Source organism: Centruroides sculpturatus, unplaced genomic scaffold (genome assembly GCF_000671375.1).
Source record: "Centruroides sculpturatus isolate CEXI.00-Female unplaced genomic scaffold, Cexi_2.0 scaffold1065, whole genome shotgun sequence".
NCBI lineage: Eukaryota > Metazoa > Arthropoda > Arachnida > Scorpiones > Buthidae > Centruroides > Centruroides sculpturatus.
Window position 1 is genome coordinate 52,784 of NW_019385242.1, and position 21,461 is coordinate 74,244.

Sequence of the window (21,461 nt, forward strand, 5' to 3'; positions counted from 1 at the left end):
TTCAAACTGATAATAAAGGCGAACTGTAGGGGATTGTGGCTGAACTGCACTAGGCAGACATCCATAGCATAACCCGTTTCACTTCAGTTAAACAGTTGTCCGTAGTGAATCAGCATATTTGTGTTTTTCGAAATTCGAAAGTTTTGAATGGTAAGTGAATTTAATTATTTCTAAAATATATATCGTGTGGTTATAGGTTCACTGGTGCATGTATTCTGTTCCTTAGACTTAGGTGTACATGTTAATCTGTGTGATGTTCACGTTTTTTAAAATTTGGTCTTGACAGAGATAAGTTAATTCAAGATGGCGATTCAAATGCCGCTTTTAATATGGAACCCGTCTAACTTTTGTAAAAGTATGTGGATAGATGAATGAAAAAATAGAAAGAAAATGAAAAAAAAAATAAAAATAGATACCTAACACCATAGGAGCATTATATTTCTGATTTTTGTAAATGATTAGCTTGTTCTTTGGACATTTCTTTATTATTATCATTATTATTATTATTATTATCATTATTAAATCATTTTTGCAATAAAATACTTTGGAGTATATAATTTTGAAATTATTTAACATTCTTTCTACTTTCCTATTTGTTTTTGTATACATTAAAGCATTTTTTGAAAACATAGAGTAAGGTTCCATATTACCACCCGGTTTTCCCTAAGCCTACTTACTGACGTTTTGTACAGAAGCCTTCAAAAACCATAATTATAGTTACACTAGCGAAAAATCCAATTAGAAACATTTACTTTAATAATTACCAGTACTTTTTGCACAAAAAATGTGGGTGTAGTTATGATACCATGTTTATAATTCACTATAATGAAAATGGTGTTCCATAATACCACCTTCTCCTCTATATATTATCGAGAGAGGTTGATAATGATAATCTAAAATAATACGTAAATATGAGTTAGCTTTTATTATAAATATAGAAGCATTCAACATAACATTTTTTTTTTTTTTTTTTATACATTCATCAACNAAGATGTCATATATATATATATATATCAATGGACGTGTATGTCCCTATATTTCACTTTTCCGCAAAAACTACACATCGCACGTGAATGGTGTTTGTATGTGGTACTAGTCTCAAGTCTCCATTCGTGCGCTATGGTGGTTGCGTCTCGATAGCTATAAGGGTGCGGGAAATATGGGGCTGAAAGTGGTTTTCTATTTCGAATGTTATGTTCGAATTTGTTCGAATTTAATTCGAACATAAAATTCGAATATTGGTTCGATTATAGAACGATTGTAAAGGTTTCAGAAACGTTAAAAATAGTTCGTTTGATTGGAAGTGAACAGGTGACGTTCAGAAATAGAATCGGGACCAGGTCTTTAATTAGTCTGGAAACGGGGGACCTAATTTTTGCATTCTGTGAAAACGGGTAAGATTGGCTATAATGTAATTATCTTAATCTTCACTATCGTAGCTTTTTGCCCACAAATAAAAACCCAGCGAAGCGGGTCCTTGCAGCTAGTTTTATATATATAGATGGACGTGTTTGTCACTATATTTCACTCTGCAGCAAAACTACACATTTCACATGAATGGTGTTTGTATGTGGTAGTAGCACCAAGTCTCTCATCGTGCACTATGATGGTTGTGTCTCGATAGCTATAAGGGTGTTGGAGATCTGGCGGTTGAAAGTAGTTGACTTCGAAAATGTGTAACAATGGAAGCGTCAACAATAGAAGTGTTAACAATGAAAATGTTAAGGGAAAGCGGCATGCAAGATTTACAGGCGCAAATGCAATTTTTTGCGTTTTTGCAAGAAATCGAACATATTTGCAAGAATTTTCACAGAATGCAAGAATTAGGTTCCCCTGGAAACGGGAGACCTAATTCTTGCATTCCGTGAAAATGGGTAAGATTGGCTATAATGTAATCTTAATCTTAAATGTTTTCGAATAGTCGAGGACCATTATGTGTGAGTAGTACGGATGGCTTTTGGAGACGTGTGACTCACATGCTTCAGTTGATTTTTCATTAGTAAAAGTGTACGAATAACAGAAAAAGGTAGAAAGTGAAAAGTGAATAGTGAAGGGTGAAAAGTAAAAATATAAAAAACAATGCCAAAGTGTAAGAAAGAATTTTTGCATTATCGAATCATATAAAACAGAAATAATCAGAAGGGCAACTTGAAAATTGTAGGGATACACACCGAATTAGACAAAGATTATGTAGAGGAAGAGAAACAGTCTTTTATATATAATAAACTATATTACATATAAATGTACGAACAAATAAAAACCCAGCGAAGCGAGTGTACTTGTAGCTAGTAGAAAATTAAAAATCAAGTTTAAGTGATTTTATTCGACTTTACATCTGTCTGCCACAAATATTAAAGTCGTAACATCAGTAGAAAAGCGTTAGAAGCACATAAAATCATATTAAAATATATACATTTACAGTAAATGTTAATATAATCATCATAAATCCTAGAGAACGAAACATGAAAACATATGTGTTTCTGTGTTGGCGTCTTATTTAGCCGTCTTTAAGTGTTCATTATTGGCGTTATTAGTAGTTCCAATATCTACCGTTTGGCGTCGTTGTCAGCGCCACTCAATATTGGTAAATTTAACATAAATCTGTTTTACTATCGCAAAATAATTTTAATAATTGTATTTGTTATTTAACCTTAAAAAATCATCTTATTTTATAATGTCTTAGAGAAACCATATTGACAAATAAAGAGTCCGCGATATACTGTAAACATCACCAAATTCTAAACATGTACAGTACACGTATTCGTAAATTTAGATTACTTTTTTGTATACTATATTAAAAACTAAAATTTATTTGTTTGTAAGCTAAAATAGATTCTTATCAATCATATATTAATTAAAAATGCATTTATAAATGAAGTACGGAACTGAAAATGGTTATTTGTGGTTTAGTCTAGTGACAAGTAAATTCGACTTACGTGGTTTTTCGACTTAAGACGCCTCTCTTGGAACCAATTACTGACGTAGGGTGAGATATATCTGTAGGTTATTACTATAGTGTTAGTTTTTTTTTTTTTTTCATTTTCCTTCAATTTTCCATTCATCTACCACATACTTTTACAAAAATTATTTTATGGTTTGAAATACGGAACCCGAAAGGATACGAGCTCCATATAAAAAGCAGTAATGGGGTCCGTATTTCATGCATCACCATCTTGAATTAACTTGTGTCTATCAAGAGCAAACGTTAAAAACGTGAACACCACACAGATTAATATGTACCCCAAATTCTCTGGAACGGAATACATCCACCAGTAAATCTACAACTATACGATTTATATTTTATAAATACTGTAATTAAATTCACTTAGACCATTCAAAACTTTCGAATTTCGAAAAACACAAATATGCTGATTCACTACAGACAACTGTTTAACTGAAGTGAAACGTGTTTTCCCCTTGCTATGGATGTCTGCCCAGTGCAGTTCAGCCACATTCCGCTACAGTTCACCTTTATTATCAGTTTGAAATGGAGGGGTTCCATAATACCACCTTCTCCTCTACTGTACAGTGAAAACTCGATTATTCGAAGTTGATGAGAACGGGGGCTCTCGAATAAACGAAATTTGGTATAATTCAGAAATTCGTTTGTTTTTTGTTTTGTGTACAACATCAAGCACGGCTCATTTGGGTTTTGTGAATAGTAAGTACAGTAATGCAATTGTTATATGCGAAAATAAATTAACAACTCAAAAATTATCTTAGATGAAGTATGAAATATAAGAGTGAAAAACACGTGATCGGGGTCTTGTGATCGTAGGCACGCGACAGAGATGTTATCTACTTGTCGCTTCACAAAAATTGTAATGGCGACTGTGACATGCGACTCGCCAAATTTTTAAGTGTACAGATTCTGTGAAATATGATTGCAAAGGTGTAAAAGTTCGAAGAGTTAAAAAAGAGGTATAAAATCATTATATCTAAACGTGATGTTAGTCATACGTACAGTGATTAATATATCTCTGTTTACTTTATGGCTGTTATATATAACAGAGGGAAAGTACAGTGATCGCGCAAAAATAACTCTCTAAGGTTTTAACTCAGAGAACTTTGAAACGTCCATGTCATATGTGTGTGGAGGGATACAAGTTTGTTAACTTCTGCCCTTTTCACGGAAAATTTCTGAAATTTTGTAGGGAGGTTTTTTCATTAGGGGAATTGATGACATTTAATTTTGGTGTTTATCGGGGTGGGGAAATAAAAAGGGTTGTGTGTATCTGCAGTATGGTCAGACTTAATGACGACTTTAGTTAGAGTTTAACTTTTTTTTTATTATGAAACCATATCTCTATTTTCAAAATTAAGTTTTTTTTTAGCCATTTTATAATTATTAAAATTATAAAAAGATTTTTTAAAATAGAATATCCTAACAGATGGCGCGACAAACTGTTGCCAGGAAAAAGAAACAACTCATTGCTGTTTTTTTAAACATTTTAATGAGTTTCATTCCCATTTTTTGTTGTATCCACCTTTTAATTTTACAGTGTTAAATTCACTTTATTATTCTCTCCCCTTTTATAATATACAGAACATAAAAGTTTATTTTATACTAACTTTCAATTTCTGTTGTTTTAATTGAACTTAACTTTTAAAGGAAGTTATGGTAAACATAACTTCATTTTATAAAATACAGGCACTTTATTATACACTGGAATCCAGTTGTAACTATTATCCATAACATACATATCGTTTTTGTCACTAAGATTTAAATTAAAATTTAAAAGAGGACCAATGAGAGACATGTCCGAAATGCACATCTTCCTAACAATTACAACGAGAACGAAAAAGTAATTTAGTACAAATATAAAGCATATATAAAAGGAAATTTTTGTAAATAGTTACCACGTATATAAGTGGAGAGAACAAAATGATAAATAATTCATGCTTAATGAACAATAATATTCGAAAACAATAGTCACTATGATTACATTAAACAATGCTGCTGACCGGCTTATTTCTGTATTGTGAGTGATTAAATATTTGGAAGTGATGTAAAATATCTAAAATTGTAAATAATTTTGTATTATTTTATGATCTATTATTTTAATATTCTATTATATTAATATTATTTTAATATGATCTTTTTTGTATTATTAATATGACGTTAAGTTTTACTATTAAATTTTATATGTAATTATGCAAGAAATACAGTACGTCTATCAGTCTGTACCTCCCCATATACAACTTTTAATTTAATTGGAAACTCATCGAGATCTATGTGCGACGTAGTGGAGTGGTATTGATGAGGACCAACGACCTATGATTAGGGAAAAATACTTTATAAAACATATTATTTGAAGGAAAGATCAGAGGCAATAATTATATAAAAAATACAATAATGTTGTTAACCACAATACTAATTTAAGGAACAATTGAGAAGTTAATATATCAAAAAGCTATCATTTACTTTATTTCAATCTTTGTAGACGTCGTTCACAAAACAAAGGGATTTATAACATCCTATAAATTATTTGCTATTTTCAAAGCAATTATTTACTTCATCGTTTCGAAATATATTTGGAGGAAATTTTCTACAAAAAATTTCCCGAAATAAATTTAAAATTGAATACAATAATAATTGAATACCCCTCTCTATCAATAAGTTGTTGTTTCATACGATAGAAGTATGAGTTGCAGCGCTTTCAAGTTTCTTTCTATTATAATTTTGGTGAACATTTTTGTAGTATCAAGCAGTAAAATTAATGATACTAAAACAGTAGATGACGTTTATAAAAATTTCTTAATAACTACGGAAATTAAATTGAAAAAATCATTAAAATTATTCAGTAAATTAATTTTACCGTACTTGTTAAGAATGGCAGAAGAAGTGGATTTATCCGAATGTTGTCAAATTTCGGGAATTCGATTTATGAAAGATTTAATACAATTAAAACCATGGAATATAACGAGTAAGTAGCTTTAAATATTAATTATTGTAGATTAGATGTAATTTTGTTCAGTTTATTCGAACTTTGAGTTTCTTCTTTACACTTAAATAAATACCCACCAGTGGTCGAGTGGATTGAAGTGGCTACTGAATGCTTGTGGTTCGTGTCTGACCAGCGAGTTTTTCGGGTTTTTATTTATGTTTGTAACGTCTAAATTGGGGTAATTTCCCATAAAAAAACCACTTGAAAGGAATTCTCCTTGGCAGATCGCCGATGTGTTGCGTTGCCGTAACTAAATAAACCATATGTTTAAATTTTAAGGTGTTGTTTATTTATTATGTTCAACAATAAATAAACCCAGCCATATAATTTTGACGTTATTAAGCAAAAATTTTTATATTTAATTTATGTTATGAAATGCTTAATTTTATTAGTATTACTGCACGAAAAATGAGAGCCAGGAGACGGCTGAATGGAAGGAAATTAGATTATTTTATTCATTCTAATTTTTGTGTTTTTGTAAAGAATTGATAAATTTTGTATATATTCGGGATAACATAGGTTCACTTTTAAAGATAATTGATAACGATGTACCAATCCTATATGTGGGTTTAACTCCTCGCTCACTTCGTCGTTCAAAACTTCCGTGACGATTTTAAGCTAAGTATTTTTTGTAGGTTTACTACAATAAGAAAAAAGAAATTAAATTTACAGATAAATTCATTGCAAATTCCGTATATAAAATAAGTTAGATTATCGTCTTTGTATAATATTATACATCTGTATTGAGATGATGATGATATCATTTGTAATGCAATGATTAATGGTGTGAGATCCGGAATTTTGGTGACGAAATTATTGCTCGTTTATTAACAAAAATTGTTATTTAAGTAAATTTTCGGTTATATAACGCCCTAGTAGAAAAAACGATCCTGCCCGGGATTGTGTAAACTTTCCGGTCTTAAGTAGCAACATCCATTGTTCTCTGCAGAACTTGCATCTCATCTTGCAAAAAGGTTGACAGTTAGCATCCAAATTTCGTCATTTGTTATAGATCCCTGGAACACCTATAACCTTTACCCTATGTACATCCGATCACGTGGTGGAAATTCCCCACTAAAACGGATAAAAGGCCGTTCTTACCCCTCTCAGGGGAGTCTATTACCGAACACAGGATTAACAACATCGCGCTGATATTCCGAACCAGCCGAATTCCGATCTCTGATGAACCTCGAATTAAANTATATATATATATATATATAAACGTGTGTGTCCCTATATTTCACTTTTTAGCCGAAACTACACATCGCACATGAATGGTGTTTGTATGTGGTAGTAAGCCCCAAGTCTCTATTCGTGCACTATGGTGGTTGCGTCTCGATAGCTGTAATGGTGCGGGAGATATGGGGTTGAAAGTGGTTGGCTTCGAAGATCAGTAACAATAAAAGTGTCAACAATGGAAGTGTTAACAATAGAAGTGTTAACAGTGGAAGTGTTAACAATGGAAGTTTTAAGAATGGAAATGTTAACAATGCAAGTGTTAACAATGGAAGTGTTAACAATGGAAGTGTTGAGTAACAAAGAAAGAAAGAAAACAAAACAATATAAAGCGGCATGCAAGATTTACAGGCGGTTTTTTGCGTTTTTGCGGGAAATCGAACATATTTTTATACTCATGTAAAAATTCTCTAATTAGTCTGGAAATTGTTACTTTTTGGCCAGTGAAGCGGGTCCTTGCAGCTAGTTAAATATAAAATTTTTAATGTTTAATGAAATTGTTATCAAAAATAAATTTATTATACAAACACAAAACACATAATAAAAGAAAAAATATTTCAGTCTACACATAATTTTGTATTGTATTAGTGGTGTCTTAAACATTTTATGAAGAATTAAAGCTGATTTGTATTATTGGGATGGAATTTTCAGATTTCGGACCTATTCTATAGACTAAATCGAGCACGATTTTGTTCATCCTCTTTAAAGCTGAATAGCTTCTGTGATTTTTGTGAAAAATATCTGATATTTTGCACCGAGATTTGCGTTTTATGGGGATTGATGCTATCAAATTTTTATTGACTCTAAGGAAGGGTAGATAAAGAGAATCGTGTGTCGTATAGGGTCGGACTTAATGACGATTTTAGTCGTTATTAGCATTTAAAATTTTTTTTTATAAAACCCATCAGTTTCTTAAAAATTAAGACTTTTGCAATTTTTTAATAAAAAAAAATATAAAACGTTTTTAATAATAAAACATCATAATAGATTGCGCCGCATACGCAGTTTTAAATGTTGCCGGGAAAGTTAGGCAACTCGTTGCTGGATTTATTCTTCTTCGGTTTTGGATAGTGCCATTTAAAGTTTTGTTTTGTATTTAATTCAAACTCATATTCCAGTTTTTAGATTCTGATCTACTAAACTAAAATCTTTAAAATTTTTCTTCAATAATACTTTTCATATAACTCACAAGGAAACTGTCGGACTGTCTTCTAATAAATTTTAATAAAATTTAGTTTTAATTTAATTAAAAAACGGTGCAAAAATTAGGTTTTCCATCTGTCGAGGGTAATTAGAAAATTTTTAGATTTGTTTAAAAACATGTTCGATTTTTTGCAAAAACGCAAAAATAGCATATATATATAGTACAGTAAAAGTCAAGTTTTTCAGTGTAATCCTGAAGTTTCCTTAAGATATATTTCGAAATTTCCCTCTGTCAGGAAGTAGAATTTCGAAAAATCCCTGTTAGTGTACATTCTCATCACGTACGTTGTGTATCAAATTTCAACTTTCAACACCTAACCGTTTGGGCTCTGCACTTATTATTATCATTATCAACCCTCTCGATTATATATATAGATGTATGTAATGTATGCATAGTATATATACATTACATACATCTATATATAGAGAAAAATGTAGTATTATGGAACCCTGTATGTATTATGGAACCCCTCTATTTCAAACTGATAATAAAGGCGAACTGTAGGGGATTGTGGCTGAACTGCACTAGGCAGACATCCATAGCATAACCCGTTTCACTTCAGTTAAACAGTTGTCCGTAGTGAATCAGCATATTTGTGTTTTTCGAAATTCGAAAGTTTTGAATGGTAAGTGAATTTAATTATTTCTAAAATATATATCGTGTGGTTATAGGTTCACTGGTGCATGTATTCTGTTCCTTAGACTTAGGTGTACATGTTAATCTGTGTGATGTTCACGTTTTTTAAAATTTGGTCTTGACAGAGATAAGTTAATTCAAGATGGCGATTCAAATGCCGCTTTTAATATGGAACCCGTCTAACTTTTGTAAAAGTATGTGGATAGATGAATGAAAAAATAGAAAGAAAATGAAAAAAAAAATAAAAATAGATACCTAACACCATAGGAGCATTATATTTCTGATTTTTGTAAATGATTAGCTTGTTCTTTGGACATTTCTTTATTATTATCATTATTATTATTATTATTATCATTATTAAATCATTTTTGCAATAAAATACTTTGGAGTATATAATTTTGAAATTATTTAACATTCTTTCTACTTTCCTATTTGTTTTTGTATACATTAAAGCATTTTTTGAAAACATAGAGTAAGGTTCCATATTACCACCCGGTTTTCCCTAAGCCTACTTACTGACGTTTTGTACAGAAGCCTTCAAAAACCATAATTATAGTTACACTAGCGAAAAATCCAATTAGAAACATTTACTTTAATAATTACCAGTACTTTTTGCACAAAAAATGTGGGTGTAGTTATGATACCATGTTTATAATTCACTATAATGAAAATGGTGTTCCATAATACCACCTTCTCCTCTATATATTATCGAGAGAGGTTGATAATGATAATCTAAAATAATACGTAAATATGAGTTAGCTTTTATTATAAATATAGAAGCATTCAACATAACATTTTTTTTTTTTTTTAATTTTATACATTCATTTCTTTATAGAAAAAGTTTATCAACGAGTTGCACGACTTTTCCCATGCTTAAATTTAAAACTGCGACTGGCGCCATAGCTCATTATATTTTATTTTATAAATTTTTATATTTATAATTACTATAAGATGGGGAAATGCTTAATTTTAAGAGTAGGCGGTGAGTTTTATAAAAAAAGTATAAATGTTACGAAGTAATAAACTCTTAATTAACGATTACCCTACTCGAAATATGATATATAACACAGCTTTACTTATCTCCTCACCTCCTCGAACTTTAACCAACAAAATGTAATATCATCAATCCCCTTATATACCAACTGCAATGCCAAATTTGGTTTCTTCAGCATTATTCCCATCCTGAGATTAAAACGAAATAGACGCCAACATACACACACAGACAAAACACACAAACACATACACACATACATACATCCATACATATTTAGAAAAAATTTTCTGTTTTTTTGACTTTTTGGTTCAGAAAATCTCGGAGGTTCAGACTTGTCACGATTAAATTACTTTCCCTTGTTACGTATACATAACAGCCGGAGAAGTAAAATGTATCCTGTCTATGCCTAAAAATTAAAAACAATAGATATGATGCAGTATATAGTATTTCACACTGGCATATGCCACTTGTGAACAATACCTTGTGAAACGTTTGGACAATTGTGGCCAAAATTTAGCAAACAAGGGAAATAAAAGGTTGAAATATAATTTGTTTACATATCGGTACAACTATTGGAAATTAAATTAAAGTAGATTTAAAAATTTATAAAATAGAGAAATCAGAATATTAAATATCAAATCATTATACATTTTAACTTTTCCTAAGTACTGTTCTTGATTATGAAATTCAAAACTTTTGGAGTATTATAACGAAAAAAACCAAGTAGATATAGTATAAAGTGAACTCTGAGACAATTCCGAACACTATAAATACGTCCATGATTACAGCAGCTGTGACTGTCAACACCGTTGATGCGCGAGATCATAAGTCAACGGACCGATAAAATGACGACCCATCTGCTGCAGTGCACGAAGCAAGACAAGTGTAGCGTTGGCTGATTTTTGATTAAGAAAACCATTTACCGTCCATTAGCGCATGCAGATACAGTAAGGAGAAGACTACATGAGTTGTACACAGGTGTATGAGTAAAACTAAGGTTTCACAGTTCTGGGAAAAATCCTCAATGGCTGAAATTGTAGACTAGAAATTTTCTTTTCACGTATGAAGGATTACCATCTGTGAGGAACTAAATATTTGAAGAAATTCAAAAATTTGCTAATATCTCTACAAATTAGTTAGCCTATACTGTCTGTCAAAACATAATTGATGGGCGGTATACAATGTATACCGCCCATCAATTATGTTTTATGATCTAACAAACCTGTTATTTAAAATGTATACTATACATTTTAAATAACAGGTTTGTTAGATCATTACTTCCTATTGAATAATACGACGTCGCATGATTAGAATGGAACGTTTAAAAAAATATTGTTCAAGTGACGCAGCTATTTTTGAAATGTAACAAAGTAAATTTGAAATTAAGTCAATGCGAAATGCGACATAATTGCAGTGTCATATTATGCAAGTTAAATTAGCAAAATATTAAAAATCACAATGAGATTTGGGTTAGATTTACCTTAGGTGACCAAAATGACCAGGCTTCGCACTGTTCATGGTCCAGATTGACTCCTCCCGGAGGGGAGCCGCTGGCAGGGCGCCTTGTGCGACACGCCACTAGTTATTGCTTCGCGGTAGTTCTTAAGCAAAATAAATAAAAAAAAAGGAAACGTTTACTAAAAATGTAGCTAATCTGATAAAAACGAAACGAACCTAACCGAAGCGCCGCTATTTTGGCTACCTAAGGTAAATTTAACAGAGAATTGTTTACATTTTACATAAGATTAAAATATTTATTTTATTTTCAGTGTTGGATTCATTGGGAAGACCGTCTGCGGGTTCACTGAAAGGACCCAGTTGGATTGCAGGAGATTACGATCAATGCCTACAAATTGACCATAATGTGGAAAATACTATAATGGGCAGACGATCGTATGATATACGCGGAAAGTTCTGTTATATTAATTTCGATTTTAAGAAAGTAAACAGTGAAATGATAGAGAAAATCATGACTTTAAAAAATCAAACCCTTGTGAAATTCATTGAATTCAATTTTGTAAGTACAAGAATTGTTCACGAGTTAGCAGAAACAAAATTTAAAAATTACAGTCAAACCTCAGTTTCCTTACGACTCACTTTTCGAACAAATCGTTTTACGAACCGAAATTAGAACATATAAAGCTATTCAGCAACGTGCCACAGATTACGGAGACACAGACGATTAACTCTATACTTCCCGAGTTAAAGAAAGTCGACGATTCGAGCAATCAACGACAGAAGGCAAACACAATTGTACTGATTCAGAAGTTGATGACGCTGAGATCGCCTCGCTTCATTAGACGTCACCACACGAATCACCGATGACGTTGCTATTTAAATTAGATTTCAATGAGGGAAAGATATGTTTGTCGGTATGTGCTGCAGTAGAATTTAAATCAAATCAATCAATAAAAACGAATCAAATTTGAAATCCGAGATTTGACTGTATTTAATTCTGAGAGTATTCAATTTAATGAATATAACAATGTACTTCTGTGTGTGCGGTTTGCCTTATTTAATATGTTTATTTTCAGAAACCATTCACTCTTTCTCATATAATATCAACTCTGAAAAGTGGACCAAAATTATTTATTGACGTTTGTATTCCAAATTCCTGTTCTAAAAATGATTTGCAAAATATTATAAAATGGGGTAAGTAAATTATATCGATTGATTAATAGAATTTGTTAAGTACTTATGAACTTACTAATTTCTATTTTCAACATGAATATTTTTAATAAAAAATTAGACCTGTCAGATTTGACTGCCAGATACAGGAGGTGATGTAGGCACAGCCATGTATGCTGGAGAGTCCAGATTTAACTTTTGGTTGGATTAAAAATTTTCATGGACAGTAAACTAGTTGCTAAAAGTATTATTTTTCATTACTCGCCACTCCACAAAAACATATAGTAACATCAGCCAATGTTTCATGTTATATACATTATTACAAAAATTCTACGAATTGATTCAATATGTTTTATATATAACGACGTCGTCCGAGGGAAGAGAGTTGTTTTGCGTGTGTTGTCTGCACAGAAAACATAGTATCATGTTTTTGTCGTAAGAGTAAAGAATTCATATGTGCAATTTACACTACATTTTTATTTTCAATTTTAAATTTTACACACAAAAGTGTCATGGTTGATATCAGCTAATATTTCAATAGGTTATAGAAATATATTCAAAAATAATTTTTCGTTAATTATAATGTAACACTGTCATTATATGGAGTAATGAAGCAGTTACATGTGCCCAGATAATTGAAAACCAAATTAATGTAGCTGTATATTCACTTATTTCACACAGAAAGTTATAACGTATCCACATTATAAAATAATTATTAACGAGCTATAAAATGTAAAATATGATTCAATACTGCAGCCCCGCATTGTGACGTCGTCACAATGCGGGACTGCAGTATTGAATCATATTTTAAATTTATTTAATTACAATTTTTCTGATAAAACCCATTCTTTGCTTCAAAAGTAAGCGTTTTGCCATTTTATAATAGTTAAAAATACAAAAATTTTTAAAATAAAATATCATAACTAATGGCGCTACCAAATATTTCCGGGAAAGTTAAGCAACTCGTTGCCGGACTATTATAAATAAAAATAGAATTGAGAGTGTAATAATTTTTATTAAAATCGATAGTTTGCACTGGTAATTTTCGATTGAAGAGTAAAATTTTTGTTAACAATTTGAAATCATAAAAGTTATGTTAATTGTGTCAACATTATCTTTTCAGTAACTGGAAATGAAGATTTATTGACTGTGGAAGAATGTCAAGAACGAGATGATAAAAGGATTTATTCAATACCACAAATAATTACCATGTGAGCTGTATATGTTAATTATACTTGATAATATTAATTTAGTAACAATTATTCTTGTTATCTGCACAAAAATTAATATGTACTAATAATTTAACAGTTATATTTTGTTAGTTTAATTTAAAATTTACCTATGAAAATATAATTAAATTATAAATAGTTTAATTAGTAAATATTAGTATAATATTTTTAATTTATACGAAAAAATATTTTAATTTAATGTCCAAATTTTGAAGGCGAAAAAAAAAATGGGAAATTGATTAACAGTAACGATATACACGGTGCATAAAGGGGAATTCTTGTTTTCTTTAGTAAAATAGTTTTCTTTCTTTTTTGGCTTTGAAGTGCCCTACTGCATAAAAGCACTGAACACTGGTAGATGGTAACTGGTTCGCAATTTACTACTGGGCCTGCTGCGTAGATTATTTTATATTCACTTTTCGTGTTGTATATCAAAATACGGGTAAGTGTCTCATAGAAAGTCCTTCCTGGAAGTGCACCCGTAGCAGAGTGCCATGTGTAGTTGATTTGTTCTTTTAAATTTAATTCGATCCTTTTTTTATTCTGAATTATATTATCGTTTTAGAAATACTGAGAAAATTTTACTAAGCTTTAGCTTGCTGTAATAGACATTTTCCAGTTTATTAAACTTTATTTCTAAATGTCCCTAAATAATAGTCATAATGACAAATAAATATTTCGTAAAGTTTTTATAATTCACACTAATTATGGTACACATAATTTACATTTTTAATCAGAAAATTCAATTCGGTCTTTACGATATAACTACCTATCTTACCTTTTTATGTAAACATTGTAGATTATTATAAACTACATTAATTATATAGTTTATTTGATATACATTTTTATAGGTCGATTTTTGCTTTCTTTATCATTTGGGTAACACTTGCAACTGTTGCAGAGAAGCTACGGAAATTAACAAACCATCCACGTTTTATAGATGAAGGTAAGATTTGAAATATATAATTAGTATTTCTGACATATAGGCCTACTTTGACACCATTCTTAGCATTTTCCAATCTTTAATAAATTATTTATGCGAGGAAGCATTTTATTGATAGTCGAAAAAGTCTGAACCAGTGATTCCAAAGTTTTATGTGCCATCGCCCTTGGTTATAGAACGAAGTGGGCGATAGGGGCATCATATAGTCAACCATACCACCACCGTCCATCACCTGTTTTCTTTTGACTTTAAAATATATTTTTAAAATTTTTTCTGTTAAAATCGCACTTTGTGTCCTTACTGTATATTGTCTTTCTTATATGGAAATCACTAAACGTAGTGTTTCTTCTCACCCGTTTTAATGGAAAAAACGGAAAGTTGTCAGTGACTCCAAACCTCACCTATGGTCGTTATCTGATGAGGACTTTCAGTCTATTTCCTGCGGCGCCCTTCGCTTCTTTTCACCCCCGACGATTTCTCGCTCCCAGGGGCGGTTGCGCTGACTTCGGGAAACTTGCCTATTTTTTATTGACTATTGATGAATCATTACTTTCACAGCCCGGTTGTTAATATTTGCACATAGAATAACGCACAAATTTGAATTAAGTAAAGAGCTGATTGGAGTTCATTGTCAAATAAACGAAAAGTAGTGATATGTTCACTGGAATCCTGGAGAAGTGTTTCAAAATTGATTTAGATCTGATAAAATTATCAGGTATGACGACTGACAGAGCTGCTTCCATGATAGGGGCTAATTCGGGATTGGTAACATTACTGAAACAGCACGACGATGAATTGATATAATTCCATTGCATAATCAGCCAGGAGAACTTGTCCCTTAAGAAACTTAGATGTGTACTACGTGATGAAAGTCGCTGTTTCAAGAATAATTTAATAAAATGCCGTGGCCTGGATCTCCTACAGTTTAAAAAGTCTGTTGAACACATTTCTGAGCGAATATGATGGCCTGATCTTTTATACAGAAATGAGGTGGCTAAGTCGCAATCAAACATTGGAGCGGCTCTTCAATTTAATTGATAAACTTGAACTTTTCATGACTGACAAAAATAAAAAGCCCCTGACATTAAAAATCCGGATTTGTTATGTGACCTTAGCTATCCTGGTTCACATTACTAATCATTTAAATACTTTAAATACGCTACATCAGGACAAAGATCAAATAGTTACTAAAATTCACAGCCACATTTTCTTTTCAGTATAAGTTAAATTTAGTTCAAATTCAACTGAAGTCGGGAAATTACATTTTACTAATTACAAGAAAGTTTCTATAAAATTTAATATCGTCTTCAAAACTATATATTTTGAAAAGATTGATAACTTGGTATCAGCTATTAAAGATCGTTTTTCTTCTTTTCAAAACGTAAAATCGTTGCTGGATTTATTAAGCAACACTTTTGTCTTTTGCCAGAAAATGAACCTGAATCAGTAGGGCAGTGGTACTCAACCTTTTTTGTTGATGTATTCCATTAAACCATTAGTTGTTTCTCAAGTACCCCTTATATTTTTGTATGTAAATTTTATAATTACTGTGTTAGATGTATACAGCCCTTATAATTGAGTGCCATAAAAAAACTCTAACTAAAAGTGAATTACTTATTTTACGTAAATCATAAATTTAATAAGGTACATACATTTATTTATTATTATTTGATAAGTATATTATATAAAATCACAGAAGTCATTTCAATACATGCGTAAATTACATTTCCTAAAATTAAATAATTTTAATTAACGATAAAGAAAATTTAAATTATTCTACAATAATTTCTAACAAAATTCAATGGAATATTTGTTGCAATAAATCTTCAGTAATTTTTTCAAAATTTGGTTCCCACATTGTTAAATAGAGATTATAATAGTGCACTGACCTTGAAAGTAATGGCTGCGAATTTATAACGTGCAGAACAATACACGAATCTGTCAATTTTTGTAACAAATGTAATATGTACCCCACTTTCTAAATATCAAGTAATGCGCGTATGCAGTGAAACGCATTACATGGTGGGGGGTACGATCCAGGCCTCGTTATTCCTAATACCAGTAGTCCAGTAAAAACACGAAAACATTCAATCTCATCGAGCAATAGTTATAGAATAGAAAAAAAAATTTATTTTAAAATTAATGCCTCGTTTAAACCATACTTTTAGTAGACTACAGGTTCACTCGGCACTAACGGCACAAATAAACGGGCAAATGAAGTGGATAAAGAAGTTGTTTGGACTGTTAAAAGGGAAATCGGTGTTCATACTGGGATATGGGTTTATGCAAAAGTTCGTTCCGTTTTATTGAAAAGAATCNTAGACTACAGGTTCACTCGGCACTAACGGCACAAATAAACGGGCAAATGAAGTGGATAAAGAAGTTGTTTGGACTGTTAAAAGGGAAATCGGTGTTCATACTGGGATATGGGTTTATGCAAAAGTTCGTTCCGTTTTATTGAAAAGAATCAAAGAAAAATTTTATTTACTAAAACTTACATTTAATCAATATAGTATGTGCCATTCTGTTCGATGATCTTTCTCCATCTCTCCGGTAGCTGCATAATTCCGTGCTCATAGAATTTCTGAGATTTCTGGCTAAAAAACTGATCCAGGTGATTCTTCAAGTCTTTCAAGGAAGTAAAGTTTTTACCATCTAAGCTATTTTGAAGCGATCTAAATAAATAGTAGTCAGAGGGTGCAAGGTAAGGAGAGCATGGTAGATGGACCAAAACATCCCAGTCAAGTTGTAAAAGTTTTTGTCGGGTGGCCAAAGACGCGTGTGGTCTAGCGTTTTCTTGATGGAACACAATGCCCTTTCTGTTGGCTAATTCAAGTCGCTTCTGGTCAATTGCTCGCTTTAATTGACTTAGTTGTGAACAGTATTTCTCTGAATTAATGGTCTGATTTTCAGGTAACAGCTCATAATAAATAATTCCCTTCCAGTCCCACCAAGTGCATAGCATAACTTTCTTCGGATGTAAACTGGCTTTTGCGCTGGTTGAAGGAGCATCTCCGTCCTTAAACCATGATCTTTTACGCTTAACATTATTATACATAATCCATTTTTCATCACCGGTAATCATTCGCTTTAAAAATGAATCGATTTCATTGCGCTTCAATAGAGAATCGCAAGCAGAAATTCGGTCTATCAAATTTTTTTCTGTTAACTCATGCGGCACCCATACATCGGCCATGCTAACCATTCCAAGTTGATGTAATCGCCATGACACTGTTGACTGATTGATTCGAAGAATTTCTCCAATCTGTCGAGTTGTTTTATGTCGATCGCTTTCAATTAGTGCCAATATTTTGTTGTCATCAGCCTCGGCTAGTCGTCCAGAACGTGGTGCATCGCTAAGGTTAAAATTGCTTTCACGTAACATTCTGAACCACTTACGGCACAATCATCAATTTCTCCCTCACCATACACAGATCATATTTTTTTTTTTTTTTTTTGAGTCTGCGAAGCATTCTTGCCTTTTCGGAAATGAAAGAGCATAATATGTCGAAAATTCTCCTTATTTTCTGCCATTTGTAATGCTTAACAAAATTTTAAGAACACAACTAAGTAAGACAGCTTTATTCTCAAATACTAGCTAAGATCCCTTTTGTCAAACAACATCGAAATTTTACTCATGTGAAGGAAATAGCACTTCAGTGTTGCGTTTTTAGCCAGCTGGTGCTAAAAACGGACGAACTTTTGTGTCAACCCAGAATTTTAAAGTAAGTTTTTGTCGTTTCTTGTTTCTTGTGTTAATAATTTACAGCAAATTGTTTAACATACGCCATTTTATAATGAAAGTTAGATGTCGATTTGCACTCGTACCCCTAGGGGTACATGTACCCTCGGCTGAGAATCACCGCAGTAGGGGAAGGTGAGGCAAGATGAGAATGTTAATGTTTGAAAAATCGTAAGATGGCAACCACTTTAATGAGAATAATAATTTTTTTATTATCAGCAACTACAACATTTGGTAATATATAATACAAAATTTAATTTTTGAAAAACGTTTTTAAAAACAAGAAAATTTAATATTTTAAAATTATATGTAAATGCACCATCTTGCCCCACCCACGGGGTAAGATGGGGATATTATTCTTATATACTGTACAAGAAGGACAAATTAAAATTGTTAAACTGTCGTTTTCCTCAATATTGTCACAAGAATAGTGTGCACATTTATCACAACGGCTACATTTAGCCCAACTTTCTGTAGATACAGAGTATAACCTTCCACAATAGAGGCATTCTGTGACATTTGTTTTTTACTTGTTAGGCCTACCCTTGCTGAAGGGGCCTGTTTGTCGTCTCTGCAGCAATAAAGTCTGCCTGCAAAAATACTTCTGGATTCGTAGGCTATATTCAAGGTCAACCTGGGGCTAGATGGGTACCTCATCTTGCCCCAACGTACACTTTTTATACTTACTGCAAACACAAGTAAACTTCATTTTAAAACTAAACAATTACAGTGTTAAAGGTTACTTCGAATACCATAATATCTTCATCTAAAAAATAATGTAAAAGTTCATAATGATACTTACTTTGTAGAAACTTTTTAGCAGGCATAAAATTAGATGAAGTATTGCTGAAACATGAAAAAGGTATTTTACTTCCAAACAGAGAGCGATTTGGTCGTTCCGTGGCTCAATGATCCCTTTCGAGGTAGATATTTAGTTCCCCAAATAACAGCTAGATAAAAGAACATTAACCACAAATAAACAGACGTCCTCGTCTTACCCTATGACCCCATCTTGCACCACCTTCCCCTACAGCTTGAACTCATCGACACGCAAAACGATGAGAACCTGGAAAATGAAAGAAATAAAGGCAATATATGAAACTTCTATCGTGTCGATAAAAACAATTATAAATCGTTGCGAAATAATGCATTAAAATGCGTAAGTCTCTTTGTGTCAACATAAAGTCTATTTGTGAACAAATTATTTTAGTCATGAAAATTAACAAATCGAAAAATAGAAATCGCTTCACTGATAAAAATTTAAAATGAATTTTACCGTTGGCTACTACAAAACTCGATCCAAACATCAAAACAATTGTATTATTAAAATATAAATTTTCGTCTATAATAACGTATTTTCTATTACCAGGACTTATTATACTGGCATTACAGAAATATTACAAAGTTTTACAGAAAAACATTTTTTTTTTAACTTAATTAANCACAAGAATAGTGTGCACATTTATCACAACGGCTACATTTAGCCCAACTTTCTGTAGATACAGAGTATAACCTTCCACAATAGAGGCATTCTGTGACATTTGTTTTTTACTTGTTAGGCCTACCCTTGCTGAAGGGGCCTGTTTGTCGTCTCTGCAGCAATAAAGTCTGCCTGCAAAAATACTTCTGGATTCGTAGGCTATATTCAAGGTCAACCTGGGGCTAGATGGGTACCTCATCTTGCCCCAACGTACACTTTTTATACTTACTGCAAACACAAGTAAATTTCATTTTAAAACTAAACAATTACAGTGTTAAAGGTTACTTCGAATACCATAATATCTTCATCTAAAAAATAATGTAAAAGTTCATAATGATACTTACTTTGTAGAAACTTTTTAGCAGGCATAAAATTAGATGAAGTATTGCTGAAACATGAAAAAGGTATTTTACTTCCAAACAGAGAGCGATTTGGTCGTTCCGTGGCTCAATGATCCCTTTCGAGGTAGATATTTAGTTCCCCAAATAACAGCTAGATAAAAGAACATTAACCACAAATAAACAGACGTCCTCGTCTTACCCTATGACCCCATCTTGCACCACCTTCCCCTACAGCTTGAACTCATCGACACGCAAAACGATGAGAACCTGGAAAATGAAAGAAATAAAGGCAATATATTCTATCGTGTCGATAAAAACAATTATAAATCGTTGCGAAATAATGCATTAAAATGCGTAAGTCTCTTTGTGTCAACATAAAGTCTATTTGTGAACAAATTATTTTAGTCATGAAAATTAACAAATCGAAAAATAGAAATCGCTTCACTGATAAAAATTTAAAATGAATTTTACCGTTGGCTACTACAAAACTCGATCCAAACATCAAAACAATTGTATTATTAAAATATAAATTTTCGTCTATAATAACGTATTTTCTATTACCAGGACTTATTATACTGGCATTACAGAAATATTACAAAGTTTTACAGAAAAACATTTTTTTTTATTTTAATTAATATACCTATATATTAAGTAAAATAAAAAAATGTTTTTCTGTAAAACTTTGTAATATTTCTGTAGTGCCAGTATAATAAGTCCTGGTAATAGAAGATACTTTATTATAGACAAAAATTTATATTTTATTAAGAAAAAAGGACACTGAGGCATTTTAATTAAACAATTATATTATGAATGTATGTCTCTTTAATTCGAAAATTAAGTTTGTTAGACTATCATTACAGCTTTCAGGTTAGACACTTCTTTTGTTGTTTTCACATATGCATTTCAGGCTTATATAAATGCTAAGCCCTTCTTCAGTGCAATACTACAAATTATTAAAAAAACAACAATTAGTAACATGACAAAATTTCTCTCATATAGGTCATATTTACTGACATAAAACTATCATATTGTCTTTTTTAACTTTAATGTGTTTGGCGTATATACTCTTCCCTTAATATC

The 21,461-nt window shown here is 31.6% G+C and overlaps 1 protein-coding gene across 1 annotated transcript in view; it reads left to right on the top strand.

The window, feature by feature from the left end:
- The window catches only part of LOC111636621 (O-acyltransferase like protein-like), an 88,859-nt gene that overhangs the window by 13,050 nt on the left and 54,348 nt on the right, over window positions 1-21,461 (top strand). The window contains exons 2-5 of the mRNA XM_023381904.1: window positions 11,788-12,035; window positions 12,553-12,670; window positions 13,770-13,857; window positions 14,727-14,821. Of these exons, the coding sequence (XP_023237672.1) occupies window positions 11,898-12,035; window positions 12,553-12,670; window positions 13,770-13,857; window positions 14,727-14,821 (439 nt within the window). The 5' untranslated portion in view covers window positions 11,788-11,897. The remainder of the gene's footprint in view (window positions 1-11,787; window positions 12,036-12,552; window positions 12,671-13,769; window positions 13,858-14,726; window positions 14,822-21,461) is intronic.